The 22,178-nt window shown below is 47.6% G+C and overlaps 2 protein-coding genes across 3 annotated transcripts; both read left to right on the forward strand.

Annotated features, from left to right (window-relative positions):
- Positions 1 to 3,323: 3,323 nt before the first annotated feature.
- Positions 3,324 to 6,198, forward strand: HMX2 (H6 family homeobox 2). The gene is made up of 2 exons (XM_026010746.2): positions 3,324 to 4,214; positions 5,109 to 6,198. The coding sequence occupies exons 1-2, from the start codon at positions 3,524 to 3,526 to the stop codon at positions 5,660 to 5,662; spliced, it is 1,245 nt and encodes a 414-aa protein (XP_025866531.2). The 5' UTR covers positions 3,324 to 3,523; the 3' UTR covers positions 5,663 to 6,198.
- Positions 6,199 to 9,661: 3,463 nt separating this feature from the next.
- Positions 9,662 to 21,688, forward strand: BUB3 (BUB3 mitotic checkpoint protein). 2 transcript variants are annotated; one of them, XM_026010709.2, is made up of 8 exons: positions 9,662 to 9,942; positions 10,393 to 10,587; positions 11,390 to 11,459; positions 13,623 to 13,774; positions 16,446 to 16,604; positions 18,258 to 18,435; positions 18,902 to 19,118; positions 20,097 to 21,688. In XM_026010709.2, exons 2-8 carry the CDS (start codon positions 10,393 to 10,395, stop codon positions 20,110 to 20,112), a joined length of 987 nt encoding a protein of 328 aa, XP_025866494.1. In that variant the 5' UTR covers positions 9,662 to 9,942; the 3' UTR covers positions 20,113 to 21,688. The 2 variants fall into 2 exon arrangements, with proteins under 2 accessions (XP_025866494.1, XP_025866495.1); XM_026010710.2 differs by having other exon boundaries at positions 9,729 to 9,942; positions 21,341 to 21,688.
- Positions 21,689 to 22,178: the final 490 nt, after the last annotated feature.

Consider the following 22,178-nt stretch of genomic DNA (forward strand, 5'->3'; position numbering starts at 1 on the left):
CTGTCATTTCGGAGGGAGCCTTCTTCCACTATTACCCGGCTCAGCCAGCCTATTTCCCAACTGCTGCAGAGCAGAGAGGATCAATTTTTATTAGGCTCCTCGGCAAGTTTGCTCTGGGCCGCTTTAATATTGAGCAGTGGCATAATCTCAAGACCTAAACTTTAAGCGTCCTTTCAGTCTCGGAAAGTTTATCATTCCTCGAACCCGGCTGTGTCTAATTCCTAGGGAAGGGGCGATCCCCCAAATGAGGAGGGGCCATACTCAGAGGACCGGCTGTTAATCTGAATGGAGCAGGGAGGGGCGGAGCTATCCCCAGACTAGGAGGGTGGGGCGGGAGGTGGTGCAGAGTTGAAAGATTGCCACACTTGAGGACAGAGAGTCGGGGTGTCTGTGGGTGGTGGTTCCTGGAGCTGATGGTTCTTGGGAGTGTGCTTTACAGCTGTGGTGGCCCAGGAGAGGGCGTCTGGGCCTCTGCGCTCTGGGTGAGGTGTCGGGGACCCCCAGATGCCACAAAGGGATGGTGGAAAGATCAAGTCTTGGCCTTCCGGCTCCTGTGGGGTGACTGTCATCAGTGCACGAAGGGTGGGAGACCAGTGACCAATTGGGAACTGCAGAGGAGAGCCCAGAGGAGAATCCTTCGGCTGGCAGAGTCTGCTTGGTCTCTGTCGTGGCCTCCCCGCCTTCGTCCTGCGCCCACCATCACTTCCCGGGCTCAGGGTAGAGTGTGCGTGTGCCTGTGTGAGGGTGTACATGTGAGTGTGCACGTGCCCTAGTCGGAGCTTAACGAAAATCTGCTGACTCAATGCGTGTGAATGCGTAAGCGTTTATGCAAGAGCGTGCATGCGGCTTAATGCATGTGCATCTGAAGATACGTGGGGTGTGGAGGTAGTGGAGGCTACGCAGGACACAACTATAGCGCACCTCTGTGTAGACCGGATGGTCAATGTGAGAGGAAGTAGCGAGCAAGCGGAGTAGGAGGGAAGCCAGATGGCTCCTTTGACTTCCCAGACTAGCCTGGGGTGGGAGGCGGGGGCGAGGTTGTAGGGTGGCGGGGCTGCGTGGTTTCCTAGTTTTGAGTTCTCAAACCAGGCCGCAGGGGTCAGCCCCCTCGCCACACCCCTCTCCCCACCCGGAGTCCCTTGCTGCTCCTGGCCTTGGAGCTGCTTCTCCCAGGCCCACCCCAGAGGCCACCACCTCGCATGGTCCCCCGCCCTGGCAGAGGCCAACTCCGTGGGCCCTTGACCCCACCCATACATCTGCCCTGGCAGCGGCCAGATAGCTGAGGTCCTCACAGCCTTCCCCGCAGCCATTCCAAACTCCATGCCAAAGCCTGCCCCACCCCTCACCACCTCTCAAGGGCTTGGTATTGGCAGTGGAACAACCTTGAACTTCAATTTTGCTTCCTCTGCTCGGGCTGGGCCTCAGTTTCTCTGCCTGTAGCATGGGGATGAAGGTCTGCACCATAGGTCTGCAGTGAGGATTAAAGTGAAGAGCGATGGGCTGCTCCGGGCGTGTTCCAGGTTGTCAGCACCAGGTAAACAGGGTCAAACCAATGCCCCCCACCAATTCCACTTCCCTCCCCAGAGCCTAACCAGCTCTGCTCTCCGGCTTGGCCAATGTCCCTCGGGGTCACCTCGCCTGGCCAGGGGCGGGAGACAGAGCCGACTCAGGGTGCTAGAGGCAGGCGGAGAGGCCGCAGGCGGGTGAGAGTGGGCTCCCTCTTTCCAGGAACCTCCCCTCTACCCCCCACCCGGGCGGGAGCGCGCGGGACAGGCTGCGAGTGGCCCAGGAGCCCGCGCCGGCCGCGCAGAGGGCGCACAAATTGTATTTCAGCGCCGGGTCCTTCCGGGTTAATGAGCTGACACCATGATTAAAGCTGACCATTTGTAATGTGTCTCGACCCCGCCGCCGAGCCCTGAAGAGGTTAATGCGGTGACGGAGGCCGGCACCTGCCCCTCGCCGGCCTCCCGGGCCGTGGCGCACAGCCCCTACCTCCACCCCCTCGCCTGCCCCTGCTCGGCTGCGCTGCCGACTCCTAATCAATTAGCCCATTAACGAGCCCTTCGAGGAGTTAAGTAGCGAGAGGTTTTGCCACGGGTAGGGCTGCAGTCGGTAACTCACCGGCTAATGATATTATAAGCGCTTTACTCAATAACCCCGCGCGGCGCGGGCGAGGAGGGAACTGCACCGTCATGGTGCAGTGTCTGGACATTTGTGGGGATTGACTCCAGAGTCTCCTATCACTTTGGTTGCTTTTGGGGGGATATCCTAGGAGCAGAGGGCTCCCAAGAGCTCTCCGCTGATGGGTCCCGAGGTCGCAGCGCGGGAGGATGGCGTTGCCTTAGGGCCTTGGGGTCTTACCTCACCTTGGTTTCCTCGATGCTTGTGTAGACAACTGTGCCCTGCTACCGTTTTGCCGGCACCAGGCTGCTTCTAGATCCAGTAACAGCCGATCTGGGAATTAAAGGGGCGAGAGCCGGGGCTTAGAGGCCACCGCAAGCAGAGAACGAACCACGGTTTCTTGAACACTTACCCGGCGTCTTGGAGTTGGCCACTTTGACCTAAGCTAACTTCTTGGAGGTGGGCATCGCTTCCTCGGATTTTGGGAAAGGAGGAAACTGCTGCTCAGAAAGTTTTAGTATCGTGCCCAAGGTCACCCGGGTGAGATTTGGATCGATTTTGCCTTATTCCAAAACCATATCCTGTTCTCACCTCCTTCTCCTTCTTCTTCCCAGCATCAAAGCGCTTCTATTTCTGCAGCAATTCCGTGGCCTGCAATATTGGCCAAAAACCGAGAATCACTTGTGAAACAGAGGGTGGGCCATGGGCTATTCAGCAAAAGTTTACAGAATAGCTATTATGAGCTACTAGTGCTTCTGGGCTTTTGGTGCCTTTTCTTCTCCTATCCGATGCCTTCCTCAAAACGGGAGAAATGGGGAGATGCTATTGAGAAGTCCATTTCACCTGTGAGGGCAGTGAGGGTATAACGGGGACTGGACTTGTCCTACTCCACGCAGTCTGTAAATGGTGGCGCTGGGACTTGAACCAGGATCTCTTGCAACAAGATCTAGGTCTCTCCTCCCCACCCCCAAGGATCACGCAGGCTAACATGTTGGGCGTGTTACAGGGGTGAGTTCTGTAGGCTGGGATGCACAGAAGTTGTCTGTTCCTGGGACTCCCAGTTAAGCCCCCAGTTCGGAGGAGGCGCATGCTCCTAAACCCCCTCCCTCCCATGCGGGACGCAGCGGTCTTGGGGTGCCAGCTCTGCACCCCGCCGCCCGCCGTGGGGGAGAAGGGGTGGGAGGCTAGGGGAGGGTCTTGGAGCAGCCTGTAGGAGCTCCTTCGACGGTGCGAGGACCCATCGCTCGAGGGAGGCGTCGGGCCACTCCAGCTCGGAGCCCCGCGCCGCCCCTGCCCCTCCAGAGGGCCCGAGTCCGGGCCGTGGGAGTCGCCACACTGGCCGGGCGCGCGGGCTGGAACCTGTGCTGCTGCCCTCCAGGCAGTGCCTGGTTGGACTCAGCAGATGCCCGCCGGGGTCTCGGCGCGCTCCGGGGCGCACAGTGGCTGCGTGCAGGGCCTGGGCTTTTTGAAAATTTCCGGGGCCGCTCGGCGGCGCTGCGATTGGCCGCGGCCGGGTAACCTCTATGCAAATGAGGCCGCGCCACCTCCGCGCCGGCGGGGACCCCGCGAGCTGGCGGGCAAGGAAGGGGCATTCGCGGCGGGGCTGGGCGGGCGCACCCAGAGCCGGGCAGGCAGGGGTCCCCGCGCAGCCATCCGGTGCCCGCGTGTCCCCCGCGCAAAGGGGACGCCTCGCCAGCTTCGCCGCCCCCTCCCCCCGCTCCCCTCCCCGCCCCTCCCCCCGCCTGCCTGCCTGCCTGCACCACCTTCCACCCAGATCGTCTCTAAAGGGAGTTCTTGGTTTCCTCCGATTTCTTATGAACCCAGGATGGGCAGCAAGGAAGATGCAGGCAAGGGGTGTCCGGCGGCCGGCGGCGTCTCCAGCTTCACCATTCAGTCCATCCTGGGCGGGGGCCCCTCGGAGGTGCCACGGGAGCCCGCCGGCTGGCCGGCCAGGAAGCGCAGCCTGTCCGTGTCCTCGGAGGAGGAGGAGCCGGACGACGGCTGGAAGGCACCTGCCTGCTTCTGCCCAGACCCGCACGGCCCCAAGGAGCCGGGCCCCAAGCATCACCCCCCCATCCCCTTTCCTTGCCTGGGTAAGGATCGCCCGCCGCCGGGTGGGCCGCGAGCAGGATCTAGGGGAGGGAAGCTGTGCCGGGGTCCATCCAGGTCCCCTCTGGCCAGAGCCCCGGCCGCCGCCCGGGGTCCAGGGAGGAGGGAGGGCACACGCGCGCGTTGTTGTCTCCTCCTCCCGGAGGGGGCTCGGGAGGTGACGGGAACACAGACCTCGCGCGGCGCGGGCTCGGAGAAGGCTGGGTTGGCAGGAGCATACACCACCGCGGGCTGGTCCTGGGCGGGCCGCACACACGGCCCTGCCCTCAGTGTCCCCTTTGTACATCGGTCGGACACTTTCCGAGCAAGAGGTCTAGAAGTCGGGCCCCAGCCGTCCATCTGTCTCTACCGCAATCTCTTCCAGCTTCTTTTTTCCTCCTCTCTCCCCCTCTGCCCGCCCCCCCCTCGGCCTGATTACCACTCCAAGATGATTGACAATGGTGCCTTTCAGAGATGGTTCCTCTTTACAACACTGACGAAGGGGAGCCCCGCGTTGGTCCTTAGCGTGATTTCCGAACAAACGGCCTGTGAAATGATGCCACACTATAAAGCTCGGGGAACCCTTCCAGCTCGGTTATCAGGAGGCAAAATCACCTTTTAAAATGATGCTAATGCACCCCGTGCAGACTTCCTCCCCCTGCTGCCACACGTCCTCTCCACGAAGCCGGGGGCGCAGAGGGAGACCCCGTACTGGAAGGAGCTGGGTCCCGTTGCTTTTTCCAGGCCAGGGTGCCGGGCGCTGGGTACCAGCGAGAGGGAGAAGAGGAAGGGGATGGGACCGGGGCTGCAGCCGCCTGGCATCGCCCTGGCCTCGGCCGGGGCTGGGGGGTCCGGAGGCTGCCCCCGTCCACGCCTTCCTGCCTGTTCTCCCTCTCCAGGTACCCCCAAGGGCGGCGGCGGCGCGGGGCCGGCGAGCTCGGAGCGCACGCCTTTCCTCTCTGCTCCGCACCCGGACTTTAAGGAGGAGAAGGAGAGGCTCCTGCCCGCGGGCTCGCCGTCGCCAGGGCCCGAGCGGCCGCGGGACGGAGGCGCCGAGCGGCAGGCGGGCGCCGCCAAGAAGAAGACGCGCACGGTCTTCTCGCGCAGCCAGGTGTACCAGCTCGAGTCCACCTTCGACATGAAGCGCTACCTGAGCAGCTCGGAGCGCGCCTGCCTCGCCTCCAGCCTGCAGCTCACCGAGACCCAGGTCAAGACTTGGTTCCAGAACCGCCGCAACAAGTGGAAGCGGCAGCTCTCGGCGGAGCTGGAGGCGGCCAACATGGCACACGCGTCGGCGCAGACTCTCGTGGGGATGCCGCTCGTGTTCCGGGACAGCTCGCTGCTGCGCGTGCCGGTGCCGCGCTCGCTCGCCTTCCCCGCGCCGCTCTACTACCCGGGCAGCAACCTCTCGGCCTTACCTCTCTACAACCTCTACAACAAGCTCGACTACTGAGCGGCCGCCGCCTCCCGCCGCCCCCTCCCGGCGCTCCGGGGCGCGGCGGGCCGTTGCCAGAAATACTGAGAAATACACCATGTGTATTCATTATCTCTTATTTATGGCCTCTGCCCTGCTCTTTTGTTTTGATTGTTTCGGGTATTCATCGGCACTTCTCAAGCCAGATCGCCTGCTTGCTACCCAAAACCAACCGATGCGCTTTGAAAACCATTTTGGAGGGGATGTTCTCGGGTGGCGGTGGGAAAGGGAGTTTCGGCCAAATAATCTACATTGATTGGTAGGGAGGGGGGGGGGAGGGAAAGTCAGAAAAACACCAACCAAACCAGGTACACTCCTCTCCCCATATATATACACCTGTTATGTATGTACACGCACACGCACAACAGCCGGGGGCTTTGGACAATTATCGCAACGCCTCTTTTCGATTTCCTCCTCCCGAGGATGGGTAGGGGCGAAAGGGGGAAGATTTCAGATCTGTAAATATTTTTAAAGAGGTAAACAAACAAAGACAAAATAAAACATTTTAAGCATCGTTGCTAACTTTGGTGAGATTGATTGCCCAGCGTGCTGACGCGCGGCTTTTCTCGCTTTTCGGTGGAGGCAGGCGTGCAACCGGAGAGGTCCTGCTCGCCCAACGGGGAGGGTAGGACCGGGCCTGGGGCTAAGGGTGGGGACCTTGGCGCCGCCGAGGCGGTACGTGGGCCCCAGCTGCACCGGCTTCCAGTCCCCGGTGCCCGTAGACCTGGCGCAGGCGGAGGCGCACCTGCGCGGGCATCCAGCTCGGGAGCCCGCGCCGCGAGGGACAAAGGCGGGGAAGCCTCCCTGCGGAAGCGCTGCCTTCCCCGCACGAGCATCTTCCCAGCGCCGCGAGCGCGCTTGGCCGCAGCAGGGCGCGGTGCGTCCCGGCCCCGCCGGTGCCACGCGCCTCCTTCCAAGGGCGTAGGGCAGCGGGATGGCGCTGCCCGACCCCGGTTCACAGCCCGCTTGGCGCGTCCCCCAGGCCGGCGCGGTTCCCGAGCAGGAGGCACGGACCCGGCGCGGAGAGGACGGCACTTCGGCTGAGGAGGGATCCGAGGCTGGAGATTAGCAAAGAGAGCGCGGGAAGCAAGCTTTTTTATTTTATTTTTATTTTTATTTTTTATTGTTGCCGTTTACAGTTTGCATTGTGCGTGGCTGAGTGGCTGGCTCAAGGGCAAGCACGTGGCCAGCCGCACCGCCAGGACCCGCGGCGCTCGGCCTGCGTGCGCTCCGGCTGCTGCGCCCCAGCACCTGCCGCCGCGCGCGGGCTGCCAGGGCGCGGCTCCCAGAGAACCGCAGCGCGACGGTCATGCACATCGCAGAGTTTTGCAATATTTGATCGCAGCCACCAGTTCCGTGTAAAACGTCGGAAAAAATGGCTGGAGCTTACGGGAGGAGGATGGTTCCGTGTCACGTGGGGAGAACTCCCCGGCCCTCCTGCCTCCTGTCCCCAGGCCCCCTTAGCCCGTGCAAGGGTGCTGGGAGTGCCACCGCATTCTCTAGAAGGAAAACATTAGCGCGATAGATAGACTTGTCTGCGAGCCCAGAGAAATCCAGATTATTAGCATTTTATGAACATGTACAGGCTATCTGTAAACCGACTACATGACCTGCAGTATTGTCTGAAAGTGCTTGGTCTCTTGTCCATTTCGAGGTCTCATTGTTTTCGTCTCACAAAAGATTTCATGGAAATTACATTCTCTCTCAAGATGACGTCAGAGGGATGTTACCCAAGAACGCCTCTGCAGATGCGAAGTTAGTTTTAGCCCACTTACTTCACTCCAGTTGAGATCAATTCGCTATATATATTTACTGAGCCCTAGAACTTGCTGAGAACCATGCTAAATATTGTATAGACAGAGAGAAATCAAAAATGACACTGGATGGGTTTTCTTCTGACTTCTTTGGTGCATATATTTTATTTCAAATAATTTTTTCTTTCCAAATGACGCACTTCAAGTTCTTCTTGTCGTTTAAAGTTGCTATTTGAATATTCCACGCAGAAACAACCAATTTGCTCAAGGAACTATTTATATAGGAATATCCCATCTATCTCATTATTATCTGCATTTCGATAGATTATGTTTTTGTCAAGAGATGATGGTTTTAACAGTATTGGGTCACTATATTCTACTTACGCTTACTTCTCTTATAGGATGTGGTTTTCTCTAGCCACTCTAGGCTGTTAAATGGCAGAGTGATTTTGCCCTTAAGATTTCAGGGATGACCCTTTTCTGGTTTATCAAATAGTGGATATTTCTATCTTTTTACTAATCCAGAAATTAGCAAAGGTGATCCAACAGTGTAATTAGTTTCTAGAAATTCCCTCCTCTTACAGGTAAGAGGTTCTCTCTCACACACACAGACACACACATACACACGACTTTGCATTTGGATTTAAAATGTTCAAGACTCCATTGTGGCCAGATCTCCTATCTCAAGACTATCAATTCATTTGAATAATCAGCAAAATCATCAGCCTCCTTTCAGGCTGTAAACTGGATTTAAAAGATTGACGTTTCTTAAAACTCGAATAGAGTCCGGCTGCAACTGTGTGCCCAGAGGGACCTGAATCATACACACACTGTATAATGAAATACACTTAGATTTTATTAGCAGATAATTCATGCTCAGAATCTTGAAACTCTAATAGAATTAAATAAACAACTGGGAAAGGGAACCAAATAGAATTATTTGGAGATAAAATTATTTAGCCAAAGTTAGAATGGAGGCAAGGCACTGCATTTTAAAATTCTTAACCTCGCCATTAACTTGTTGAAAGAGAAAAGATAGAGAACCAAGTATGAGGATTGGCGATGAGGGAGGGCAAGAATCTGTTATTGTAGCAGTAATATCAACACAGTGGGCAGAAGGGTGGTTTACTGTGTGTGGATTTATTGTGTCAAGAATCCTAAAAAGAAAAGCACCTGGGTAGGGTCTGTGAATGGGTAAAGGCCAACAACACTTTTCCTCTATCAATGTACCTTAAAAGTTAAATAGTTAAACTCCAACAATTTCCTTCCACTTCATACAAAATCACATAATAAAATAGGATTTTTTTTTCACAAAAGGCATTTAAAAAGAGGTCACAGTATGAGTTAAATTGAAAATTGTCAATGAGCTTTTGATACTCAAGAGTAACTGAGTCCAGCATTCTAGTTATAAATTAAGAATTACTTCTCTTTCATAGAGATCAAGTAAGTTACAAAAGCAACCAGCTTGATTCTCCTATTTCTGGAGGAGTCTAGAGATAGTGAAGGAGAACAAACTGAGCCTGTTAACTCTAGGGAGTTTTTGGGTTGGGGAAGTCAAAGGGGGGAGAAGCTTGTAGTTATCATTTTAATCTTCTGCTTAAAGATACAGAAACTCTTGAGCTTTAACCACTGCAGAGTAATTGTTTTCGAGTCTGTCCACCCTTCTGAACAGCCCCCCCTCCCCCCGCCCCCCAGAGCAAGGACTGTCTGATTAATGCATCATCCCGGAGGCTCCCACGAGGCCTGGTATTCAGCGGGTGCTCAATAAATGTTTGCAGAAAGATGGAATGTTAGGATAAAGCATAGTACAAATAACGATGAGTTTCTACGATATGAATAGATCTTAAGACACGGGGAAATGTGAGACCCTGGTTCACAGGCGGTAACTCCAAGAACTGAGAACAAACCAAGGCAAAGTAACACAATTGATTAGAGCAAATATTTCCACTCCGTTTATTGGTTAACTTCATTGGCGTATGCATGTCTAGTGAAAGGGAGAATAATTTAGCTTTTTAGAAGTATTGACTTAAATGAGGTTCCTGAGCCCGAAAGACTGAGAGTTGCGCCACTGGTCCAACTGGAAAGAGCATCTTTCCCGCCTACTAGCCTGAGGACCCGCCAGGCGTAGGGAAACTACATTTCCCAGCGCGCCGCCCAAGGGTGGGTGAGAGCGTGGGCTCAGGCTCGGCGCGGTGCACTTTGGGAGTTGTAGTTCCCGCTCGTCCCTCACGTGCGCCGGCGCCGCAGCCGGGCGGGGAGGAGAGACCATGTGATCGGAAAAGCCGCGGTTTGCCTTTGAGCCGGAACAAGATGGCTGGCTTGACCGACGCCGGGCCTCCGAGCGGACCAATTGGCTGCCTCGAGTGAGACGTTGGCGTTTGAAATTAGCCAATGGCAGCCGGACGCTGGGGCTTCCTCTCCGCCTCTTTCGCCCAGCCCGCGAGTGCTCGGAGGGAAGCACGGAGGTTGCGGCGGCGGCCGAGGAGCTTCTGAGCGGAGGCCAAGGTAGCGCGTCGCGGCGGCGGGACGCGGGGGCGGGCTCCCCGGGGGCCTCCCGGGCCCCGAGCCGGCGGCGCCGTGCGCGGGGAGCCCGTTCCGCTTGCATCGCTCTTTATTTTAGGAGCGTCCGGGGCGGTAGGCCCGGCCGAGGGGCCGGGGAGCGGGGCTGTGCGGGGGCTGGAGCTGGGGGCGCCGCGGCGCGGGCCTGCGGGTCTGGGCGCCCCGGGGGCGCGGGGCGGCGGGGGCGGCGGGGTGGGGGCGGGGCACTCCCGACCGCGCAGGCGCAGACGCCGGGCCGCCGCCGTTCCCCGGGTGCCCCCCCCGCCCCGCCGGGGAGCGCCCCCCCCCCGCCCCGCCGGGGAGCACCCCCCTCGCCGCGAAGCCCTCCCCGCGGCCCGGCCTGCAGTCGGCCCGACGCCCCGGAGCCTGGGGGCTGACGGGCCGCTTGTTCCGTAGATGACGGGCTCCAACGAGTTCAAGCTGAACCAGCCGCCCGAGGACGGCATCTCCTCCGTGAAGTTCAGCCCCAACACCTCCCAGTTCCTGCTGGTCTCCTCCTGGGACACGTCGGTGCGCCTGTACGATGTGCCGGCCAACTCCATGCGGCTCAAGTACCAGCACACGGGCGCCGTGCTCGACTGCGCCTTCTACGTAGGTGTCCCCCGGGGCCACCCGCCCTCTTTGTTTGAGGGTCGCCCGTGGCCGCGGCCGCCTTCTGCCCGCATCCTGTCGGAGCTCCTGTCGGTGATCGTGGGCAGCTCTTAAGATTTTCCTGAACGCTGTCTGGAGCCAAATGCAGTTGTTGTTTTTTTGTTTTTTTTTTTAGGGGAGTCGGGGATGGGGGGTTGGAGGGGGAGGGTTGGGTCATGCAGACGTCGGAAACTCCCCGTCTCTTTCAAAGAGAGGAACCCTACAAACTTCCTGGGTAGATGACATTCGTATTTGGAATCTGCAACAAGGCAGTAAAATTGGGTCGTTTATCAAGAGGAAGGTGTTTTTGTTTTTGCATCTAACTAGGAAATAGGAGGGGATCCCTGGGTGGCTCAGAGGTTTAGCGCCTGCCTTTGGCCCAGGGCGCGATACTCTGGTCCCCGGATCGAGTCCCGTGTCAGGCTCCCTGCATGGAGCCTGCTTCTCCCTCTGCCTGTGTCTCTGCCCCACCCCCCACCCCCGTCTATCATGAATAAATAAACAGAAAAATCTTTAACTAGGAAATAGGAAAGCCTATGTGCTGTCAGCTGGTGTGGTGAAAGAATGGTCCCTTCCTTAATCTGTTGTAGTTTTGGTGGCCACTCATTTGCTTTATTGTGTGTGTGTGTGTGTGTGTGTGTGTGTGTGAAGCCAGTGTACATAATCCCGGGCATAAAGTGGACAGTTGCTGAAGAAACCGGAATTTTGAAACACTTTGTAAACGTCTGTAAGTTTTGAATGGCTTGAAACATTTATTTTGTAGGATCCAACACATGCTTGGAGTGGGGGATTAGACCATCAATTGAAAATGCACGATTTGAACACCGATCAAGGTAAACATGGCCATGTTTTTACAGTTGTTGTCTCCTCAGCTAGCGTCCTCAAGTGTTCATGTTTATTTAGGAAGAGTTGGTTCCTGAATTGCCCAGTTCCCAAGTTGTTTACAAGTAGAAGTGGCTTAAATTTAGGGCTTTGTTTAATTGGTAACCATTAAGTTAGGGATCACAAAACATTATGCATGCATTTTTCTCAGTAAATTCAATGCCATTAGGATCTCCATCTAAGTGTTTACATGAAATTACCAGCAAGTATTTGACCTTTACCTGTCCTCAGGAGTGGACTGGATCCCCTGGTATTTTACTGCTTGTTAGGATTTTCTGGGACATGTTTGAGAAGCTTATGATATTTAGTTCAGATCAAAGAAAAATAGGTTTTTAAAAATCTAATACTATAAAATAGTCATTCCTATTCAGCTATTATATGAATTGTGTGATTTTTAGCATAGAATATGCTTCAGTTGCATTTATTAAGTGAATAATGACACATTTTCTTTTAGTTAGTTTCTTAGAGGCCCAGCTAAGAAGTGATTTAACTAATTTTTTTTTAAATCTTTTATTTTTTTTTTAATTTTTATTTATTTATGATAGTCACAGAGAGAGAGAGAGAGAGAGAGAGGCAGAGACACAGGCGGAGGGAGAAGCAGGCTCCATGCACCGGGAGCCTGATGTGGGACTCGATCCCGGGTCTCCAGGATTGCGCCCTGGGCCAAAGGCAGGCGCCAAACCGCTGCGCCACCCAGGGATCCCCGATTTAACTAATTTTTTGTGGTGACTTTGGAGCAGAGCAGAAATGGAATGGACCTCAAATGAACAGAACTCTTGGACATAAAAAATTTTCAGGGGGAGGATCCCTGGGTGGCTCAGCAGTTTAGCACCTGCCTTTGACCCAGGGCGTGATCCCAGAGTCCCAGGATCGAGTCCCACATCAGGCTCCCTACATAGAGCCTGTTTCTCCCTATGCCTGTGTCTCTGCCTCTGTCTCTCTCGTGAGTAAATAAAATTAAAAAAAAAAATGTTTTTTGTATATGCATACATTAGGTGTGGGTGTACTTGAAGCAATTGGCAAGGCATAGAGATATGACCAGCTGAGGATGAGCTGGACAATGGGAGGATGGAAAGAAGATGGGCACAATATTTTGTCAAAAAAAGAAACAACACAAAAAAACCTCAAAAGAGTCTGTTTCATTAAAGTTACTTTGTTATGTAGCTTAGAACTGCAGAATTGCTTGGTTTTGTTAAGCTTCTTCTATATAGTAAGTTAGTTTACAGGTTTCAGCCCTGTTTGTTGGAAAACTTAGGAGAAGCAAACCACTGAAATATAAACATTTTTGGTATGGAGACCATAATTAAGGGAATTAGCTGTTTATTCTCAAGAGGTCATTGTTGAACTTCAGGAAGTACTTTTTTTTGTTTGTTTAATTGATACATTTTTTAAATAGGCAATTTTCCTGTTTGAGGATGAGGACCACATGTTCTTTGTCATATCCCTAGCATGTGGCATAGATAACTGGCTCATACTAGACATTTAGTAGATGTTAGTTGAATGAATGAATGAGATACCGTGAAGAGTTGAAGTTGAAAGAAATTATCTGTTGGAAATTTGACCCACTGTGAAAACCAAATAGACTAATCATGAGACTCCCCACCTTCCTTATCCCCAGCTTTGAGATAACAACCTTGTAAATAAGTTTTAAACATTGGCTTTAATGCAGTAAGTTTTATCCAGATTCAGAAGACCAGAGTTCTCTACTCATTCGTTCATTTAATGGGTATTTGAGTACCTACCCTGTATCAGAACCTGCAGTAGAACTATAGAGTTCAACAAGGTTTCTGATTTTAAGGAATCTAGACTCAAGTGAGGAAAAAAACTGATATACTGCCAACTTAATGTAATGTGAAATTCAAATCAGCCTTTGGTATGTACCATTGTCAGCGAATCAAACTATGCATTGTAAGGTGAACAGAGAGGAATGGATGACTATTTGTAGCCATGGAGAAATTTTTCTGTATGCAGACATTTTCATCAAGTTGGTGCAAGCAGATTCATTACAGTTTAAAGAATGTTTTTTTCTATTGTTCACTTGAGGAATCTTTCTTTAGGGGAGGTGGTAGTAAAGCTGGGTTAATTTTTGTTTTTTTCTTTTTTCCTGCCTGTAGAAAATCTTGTTGGAACCCACGATGCCCCTATCAGATGTGTTGAATACTGTCCAGAAGTGAATGTGATGGTGACAGGGAGTTGGGATCAGACAGTTAAATTGTGGGATCCCAGAACTCCTTGTAATGCAGGGACCTTCTCTCAGCCTGAAAAGGTAGGCTCTTTACATTCATAATAGGAATTAACATCTTTGGGGTGATTTGACTTGATAAATGTTTGATGAATATGGTGTTGAATTTGAAGGTTAATTAAGAGTTGATAAGGGGTGCGCCTGGCTGGCTCAATCAGTAGAGCACATGACTTGATCTTGGGATTGAGTTGGAGCCCCACATTGGGGTAGAGATTACTTAAAAAAAAAAAAAAGTTTTTTTGTTTGTTTTCTTTTTTTTGTTTTGTTTTGGTTTTTTTTTGAAGCATAGGGATCGGATTTTGGTATTTGGGTCAGCATTTTTTTCTATTTGTCGTCATCTTTGTACTGGATAGTACTCCCTCCCTTTAATAAACCCACTGCTCTGTATTGTTAATGCTTTAAATCCCAGGACTGAGAAGCAACTCCATGTCTTTTCAGAGAAGTCATTTAGCAAAGACTGTTGGATTGCCTTAAATTGGGTTTGACATGCCCAAACCAGGAAGTGGGACAGAGCATCACTCATTTTCACTTACGACCTGAAGTTTCATTTGCGTGGACTTTTAAGAGGGTGGAAGGGGTTATTACTCGAGGTTAGTGAGAAAGATGTCCGGTACTCCCTGGGTTTTGCTGTTTATTTATTTATGTATTTATTTATTTTTAATGTTGACAGATTCATTTGAAGGCTCTCCTGAAGGAAGCTTTTTAAAAGCGAAACTTTGTGTATTATTTTAACCTTTTGATCCTGTACTACGAAAGTATAATTGAGCATTCTTGCTGTATCCTCATCAGACCTTATCAGGTGGTAGTTAATTTTAAAGATTGATTGTTTTAGCACTTTAAAGGTATCCTTCACTTGAGTCTATTTCCTTAGTGTAAATATACTATTCAGTTCCTGTTAGCCATCATTATATACTGTAGTGCATCCAAAGAGCCATTATTTCTGTCACATCACAGTCGAATCTACTCCTGGCAAGACCTTTGTTCAGAATAAAATAATTGCATTGTTTCTAGTTTTGATTTATGGTTGCATGTAACATGTTAAGAGCTGTGATAAATTGCTGACAGAATATGGTATAATGGACAGCCACACTGAATCAAGCTGCTTATTGGTTCAGCAAGGTTCATTATGTCACTTTTTTTAATACTTTCTTTGATAAATGTATATACCTAGTCAGTAGCATGACAGTGGTTTCACATGATTTACGATCAGTGGGGATAGAAAGCCCTATTAGAAGCTTGTGTGTCACCTGTATAGTAAAGATTTAAGATAAAATTCCCAATCTGATTGTACTGTTATAAATCGATCTCTTGCTGGATTCTGTGTTTTTTAAGTTTGGCGTTTTACATGTCTCAGGTTAATTTCCATTTTTCTGCAAACACTGTGTTTTCTGAATAAACTGTGGTAGGTTTTACATTTCTCTTATTTAAATATGCTTATATTGAGTCTACTGTTTGGAATCTTTCAAATTTTTTCCTTAGTCAAATTAGTTGTTGAATTTTAAGGCCCGGTTGTAGAGATCCTTGGGTTATTGTATCGTTAAACGTAACATGGTATTTTGGGGTGGTGGTATATATTTAAGTTGGGGATGACTGACCTTGTGGTTTAGTTACTGAATGTTATAAAGAGAGGTCTTACTAGGCCATAGGCTCTCTTCATTTTTTAGTAGTGATTTTTCAGGTTTTAAAATATTAATAAATCAGATTAAATTAGAGTTGCTTCTTGGTTGAAAGTAATAACCAGAATACAATTCTTTGTCTGAAGTCTAGATTAAAAAAAATTATTTAACATGATCAGGAAAATAATTTTGGTACCATTTTCATGAGTTTGCTATCTGTTTGGTTCCCAAAGGACATGTTTGAAAACAAACCACTTGAAATACTTGTAGGGAATTCTGATGTATTATAAAGGAATTTTTTGCAGAAAAATTTTCTGTATTGTAAAAAGGGCATTATGTGGGGGAAAATAAATGCTTTTAAGGGAGAAAATGCATTTTAAATTTACACTAAAGATGAACGTTGTCTTGAGTGTTTAGTAGGATGTCAGGGCATAAGAATGTGTTTTGTCACATGCCAGGCCACTATCCTTGTGTTTTAATTTTGAGTTCACATGCCACCCAAAGCAACTAAACAGCTAATTAATGATGACTCCTTCATTCTTCTTAGAAAGGCCTATTTATTCAGTGTGACAGCTGAGAAAAATAAAGATTTTTAGAGTTCAACATGAAATCTTTTTTTTAAAAAGGTGGTCATAAAAAAATAACTTGGAAATGATTATTGTGTGAAAAACTAAAAGCCTATTGAGAGGTATTTTGAATGTGTTTTATGACTTTATTGTCTATTTTTTGAGTGTTTTTCTGCACATTTATATTGCTACTAAATGAAGCAGGAAGGCTGGAAAAATCGCTTAATAGTTAAATTTGTTTTAGTTACTAGAGAATCGTCTTCAAAAATGTTTTTTGCAGAATTAATTAGAATGTACAGTATATGATGCTTGGCTAAGTATTAAGAATATTTTGGGTTGATTATTTTGTGCACATTACTTAGTTTGTGTAACTGTAGTATTTAAAATTTAATACCTTTGAGAACCTGATCAGCTAACTTTTTAATGGTTTTATGATTATTGGACTTGTCGGGGGACAAAATGTTCTGTTTAGGCAAATGGGTAGAATTTAGTAAGTTTGGTCTTTCTTGAAAGGTGTATACCCTCTCAGTGTCTGGAGACCGGCTGATTGTGGGCACTGCAGGCCGCAGAGTCTTGGTGTGGGACTTACGGAACATGGGCTATGTGCAGCAGCGCCGCGAGTCCAGCCTGAAGTACCAGACTCGCTGCATACGCGCATTCCCAAACAAGCAGGTACTGACCTACTCCCTACCCGCCTTTTTCGAATTTGAAAGTGAAAGGATCTCATTGATCACTGCCTTTTAAAGCTTTGCTTTTTAAATTTTTGAGTAGTGGTTTAGAATTTGCTGTCAGATACATTTTCGAAAGCCTTGTGTTCTAGTGTGTTGCCCCAGTTTGAGAGAAGACCTTGATGTTCAGAGAGGATAAGTAATCTAGTAGTGGTTTGAATATAGGTCTTCTGATTCCTTGGTTCAGGATGCTTGACAGGTACAGGGTTATCAGAGAGTTTTGCGTATATCTTAATTTACCAAACCAGTAAATTCAAATTTAAATCTGGAAATTTAGGATTATGGAATTTGCTGTTCTCTTTTTTTTGACTATTTGTAACCCTGATACTAAAAGAGTTCTTTAGCTGGTCTGACAGTAGAACTTGTGTTTTTTTTGTTTTTGTTTTAAGAATGCCAATAAGATTAGAGAAGGCGATACTCCTTATGTAATGGCTACTTCTTGAAACAGGAGTGGGTTCCCTTCCCTTTACCGGTTTAGCCTTGCTAAACAAGGCTGCTCTGTTTATTAGCAAGCCCCTTCTCCCCTCAAATCCTTAAAGTTTGAAGGAGAGTTGGTGGTGGGGTCAGCTGCCAGAAGAATTTTACAAGAGGAAAAGTCATTAAAAACGGCAGATATCTTTGGAATCTTACGCTGTCCTTTAGTGGTTGAGGAGCTGGATACAATTATGTCAGTTATTCTCTTGACCCTTTATCTCAAAAGGTTAGCACCTCAAATGGTGATCACAGTTCTTTTTCTCAGGAAATTGTAAGTTTCCACTGAAGGTAAGGAATTGCAGTTATGTGACTTTTAAAGATTTAACTAATATTATTTTTGTGTCTTATGTCTAAAACTTTGTTAGAACATGTTTCTGGTTGGTAATGGAAGTTTAAGATTCCACTGATTTTTTTTTTTTCCTCCCTAAGTAGTTTTTCAGGAATAATGCTTTTTCATACCTTTAGAATTAACAAAATAAATAAGATACAGGGTTCATATTTATCTTTTCTCTTAGTTTTTTTTTCACATGTTGTCATTTCAGGGAAAGGTGAGAAAAGGTTTGAAATGTAAGCCACTTTGAACATTGTTGAAAATCTGTGGTGTTTGTGTGTGAACTCAACTTGCTGTAGTTAAATGCAAAAGGGATAATGGCTGAGGTGGAAGGGTGGTGTTCTGGTTGGTGTGGGTCACTGATAGGCCCTGAAGGACACACAGCTCTTAGAGTTGCTGGAGGTGAAGAGGCACAGAGTGCAGCGGATTACACCCAGCTGATGGAACAAATTTGAGAACCCTCCGGACAAGACAACAAGTAAATGATACTGAAGCACTTGAAAGTTCTTGTCTAGATTTGACAAAATTACTAGGTGTGACAGGTTCATTTTTCTTTTTTTATGGAATGGGTAATACTGTTCTTAAACTTTTGGTCTGGTCATAGCTATGTTAGTATAGCTTAAAACCTGTACCTGGTTAAAACCTGGCTGTATTTACCTTTCATTTCTGAAATAATCCTCTTTCATGTGGGGAATTTCATTTCATACCTTTCATTTCAAATTTGGGAATTAGTGCCTTGTGTTTGGAAGCTGGAGTCAAAATTTTTGTCCTTGTCTGGTTCCCTCTTGGCAGGGCTATGTATTAAGCTCCATCGAGGGCCGAGTGGCAGTTGAGTACTTGGACCCAAGCCCTGAGGTACAGAAGAAGAAGTATGCCTTCAAGTGTCACAGACTAAAGGAGAACAATATCGAGCAGATTTACCCTGTCAATGCCATTTCCTTTCACAACATCCACAATACATTTGCCACAGGTACGGTATGGGTGTGCACCTACATCACGTCATTGAGATGATAATTTTACTTTGTTTTATTTTAATTAATTAATTGTAGAAAGAGAACAGGGGTTGAGGGGCTGAAGGAGGTGGGGAAAGAGACTCTTAATCAGAGTCCGCACTGTGCGCGGAGCCCAGTATGGGGCTTGATCTTACAACCGCAAGGTCATGATCTCAGCTGAAATCAATAGTCTGATGCCCAACCGACTGAGCTACCCAGGCGCCCCAACAATTTTACTTTAATTGGACAGGAAACATTTACGCTTAGGCAGAGTTCTGAAAAAACTGTGCTTGTTTTTTCTGATATTCAGGGAGTAAAAATTGTGTGTGAGCCTCTGTGGGGAAAATGTAATTTCTACAACCTTAAAAATTAACCGTTAAGATAATGGTTTTTTTCTCTATCTGCTTTTAAGAACCATTTTACCTCTTTTGAAATGACTTGCAGGTGGCTCTGATGGATTCGTAAACATTTGGGATCCATTTAACAAAAAGCGACTGTGCCAGTTCCATCGGTACCCCACCAGCATTGCGTCCCTTGCCTTCAGTAATGACGGGACCACGCTTGCAATAGCATCGTCGTATATGTATGAAATGGATGACACGGAACATCCTGAAGATGGTATCTTCATTCGCCAAGTGACAGACGCAGAAACAAAACCCAAGTGAGTATGCTTCACCTGTATTTGAGCCTTTTCTTGCATTCAACCCAGGATTTATTAATTTTTCTAAATTCATGAATAGCATTGTTGATGCCTGCTCGATATTACAGCTGACTGTAGGGTTGGAGTTGATTTTATCTTGTTCTCCCAAGCTTTCAATATCCGTAGGTTGATAGACGTCTGATGGATAAAATTGTGCCTAGTTGTTTGGTAGAGAAGAATGTCAAACTCTCATTCTTCTTGAATAGGCACTATTATTTGAATCTCTGGAGTTATTACTAGCTCATTGCTTCAAAATTAAGTTGAGGAATTCAAGAATAATTTATTTTAGCAAATTCTATTTAAGATATTTAAGAATTTGAACTGCCAAAAATCTTTCCTCTCCACAGAAGTTGTTTCTTTAATATTTACACAAAGTGAATGACCTTCAGGTCTTATGGGAAACCCAGAGTAATATGGCCTTGCCTAGAATAGCAAATTTCCATAGTTTTGAAATTTTCATAGCTGTCTTTGGCTCTTGGTTGTAACTGTTGACAGAGAGGAATGATTTACATTTTTTTGGTACTAACAGGGCAAGGCTCTTTACTTAATTACCTGAACCAGGCCTAAGGGAAAACCGATACTTAGGCTCTTGTTAAACTGTAAAATGCCTATTCCCTATGGGTCTTTGTCCCTGGACTCTGTCCCTCACTACCCAGGCCTCAATAAATATGGAATAACTGAATGTTTTTAGGATTCTTCTACTTTTCTGAGTTAAAATGGGTTAGCACCTTTGTAAAATTGGTTGAGTCCCTGAAAGGGGGCAGAGTATTAAATATTCAGTATCATGCATACTTTTACAGGTTTGACTTTAGAAAAGACTTAGTATGTGAAGCCTGTTGGATAAAGGGCTGTGTTTGCATTTAATCTCTCACTTTTGTGTTTCTTGTCCTGGCCGGCCATTTTGATCTCATGCTTTTCTTTTTTCTTTTGAACTTGTAGGTCACCATGTACTTGACAAGATTTCATTTACTTAAGTGCCATGTTGATGATAATAAAACAATTCGTACTCCCCAATGGTGGATTTATTACTATTAACAAAGAAACCAGGGAAATATATTAATTTTAATATTATAAGAACCTGAAAATAATGGAAAAGAGGTTTCTATTGGTGTTTGTTTTTTTTTTTTTTTTAAATAAACACTCTTAAGTGCATGAGATGTTTGATGGTTTGTTACATTAAAGGTATTCTGGGCAAACAAAATTGGAGGGCAGTGATTGCACTTTTGAGAATCAGTTTTGACCTTGATAATTTTTGTTTCCACTGTGGAAATACATGTTTGTAAATAAATATAGGTAATAAAAATCCCTTTGCATTCTTTCTGGACCTTAAATGGTGGAGGAAAAGGCTCTTGAGCCATTTGTTTCTTTTGCTGGTTGTAGTTGCTAATTCGAAAGCTGCTTCAGACTGCCTCATGAGGAGGTTAATCTACAATTAAACAGTATTTCCTCTTGGCCGTCCATTATTTTCCGAAGCAGATGGTTCATCGTTTCCTGGGCTGTTCAACAAAGCAAGGTTAAGGTTAGACTCCTGGGAATCAGCTAGTTTTCAATCTTATTAGGGTGCAGAAGGAAAACTAATAAGAAAACCTCCTAACTTCATTTTGTGACTGTAAACAATTATTTATTAGCAAACAATTGATCCCAGAAGGGCAAATTGTTTGAGTCAGTAATGAGCTGAGAAAAGACAGAGCATATCTGTGTATTTGGAAAAATAATTGTAACGTAATTGCAGTACATTTAGACAGGCATCTATTTGGACCTGTTTCTATCTCTAAATGAATTTTTGGAAACATTAATGAGGTTTACATATTTCTCTGACATTTATATAGTTCTCATGTCCATTTCAGTTGCCCAGCCGCTGGTGATTAAGGTTAAAAAGAAAAAAATTATAGTGAGAATGAGATTCACTTTAATGTAATGCCCTGAAGCAGAACACGAACTTAGCTTGGCCTATTCTAGGTAGTTCCAAATAGTATTTCTGTTGTCAAACTTTGGTGTTTTATTTACATTATTTGCAAATGTATGTTTTTGAATGGGAGTTGGACCTTTACTGAAATTTATCCATGATGTGTTTTTTTTTAAATTCTTTTGATACAGAAAAAGGTCTTTTTTTTGTAAGCGTGTCAGTGAAAACTTAGTGTAAGTCTGAACCCATCTTTTGAAATGTATTTTCTTCATTGCAGGTCCACCTAATCATCTCGTGAAAGTGGTTTCTCTATGGCAAGCTTTGTTTTGCTTCCTACAAATACATACTTATCCCCTAAGGGATGTGTTATAGTCATTGTGGACACCTTATTTAGTATGTGGATTTCTCTATGTTCTGTCTTACAAAAAAACTTGTCTGTGTGCCCTTTCATGCTGACTTTGTGTAGGATGAGGAGTCTTTGTGTCCTTGTGTGGTGGTGTGAGGAATTGTTTTTACCCCCAGAAAGCCCAGTTGTGTTTATGAGTAGCTTGAACTCTTTTTGTAAAATAATCTAAACCTGTTATTTCCATGCTGTCTAATAAATCAGAGATTCAGAACCCTTAAATGTTGCATGTTTTTAAATGTTGGTAATTAATGTAATTTACTTTATAAAAAGGCCTTCTGTAAAGCAAAACTCGCTTCATCAAGGGCCTGGTCGGGATGACATTTTACCTTTAAGTCCACGCTGCCTCGCTTAATTATGTCTATTCTGGTGTACGTTGGGGGTTCAGTCCTGGCTAAAGTGATCTGTTGGAGTCCTGCCATTTCCCTTGTGCCCTCTTGCTGGATCAGCAGGGCTCTTGAGCCAACTGTGTAGCTTCACAGAATGGGCACGGAAGTGTGGCAGCTGACGGGCACCCTTTGGCATGACTCCCCTAGTGCTGGTGTGGCAGGGCTTGTGTGGCTCACATGTCCCTGTGCTGGCACAGTCCCTGTACACACACGCACAGAGCCAAATGACAGACCCGTCTGTACTTATCCATCAAATGCTAAATCAAAGTGAAGCCCTTGGGATAGTGAATAATGTAATAGTCAGGGACTAACTGATGGCATTG

Source organism: Vulpes vulpes, chromosome 15 (genome assembly GCF_048418805.1).
Source record: "Vulpes vulpes isolate BD-2025 chromosome 15, VulVul3, whole genome shotgun sequence".
Classification (NCBI taxonomy): domain Eukaryota; kingdom Metazoa; phylum Chordata; class Mammalia; order Carnivora; family Canidae; genus Vulpes; species Vulpes vulpes.

Bases quoted from the DNA above. Each gene is read 5' to 3' on its own strand.
- HMX2 (XM_026010746.2), top strand. From the start codon at position 3,524: ATGCCCGCCGGGGTCTCGGCGCGCTCCGGGGCGCACAGTGGCTGCGTG. The intron at 4,215-5,108 runs GTAAGGATCGCC...CTCCCTCTCCAG, and splicing joins CATCCCCTTTCCTTGCCTGG to GTACCCCCAAGGGCGGCGGC.
- BUB3 (XM_026010709.2), top strand. From the start codon at position 10,393: ATGACGGGCTCCAACGAGTTCAAGCTGAACCAGCCGCCCGAGGACGGC. The intron at 10,588-11,389 runs GTAGGTGTCCCC...TTTATTTTGTAG, and splicing joins TGCTCGACTGCGCCTTCTAC to GATCCAACACATGCTTGGAG. The intron at 13,775-16,445 runs GTAGGCTCTTTA...CTTTCTTGAAAG, and splicing joins CCTTCTCTCAGCCTGAAAAG to GTGTATACCCTCTCAGTGTC.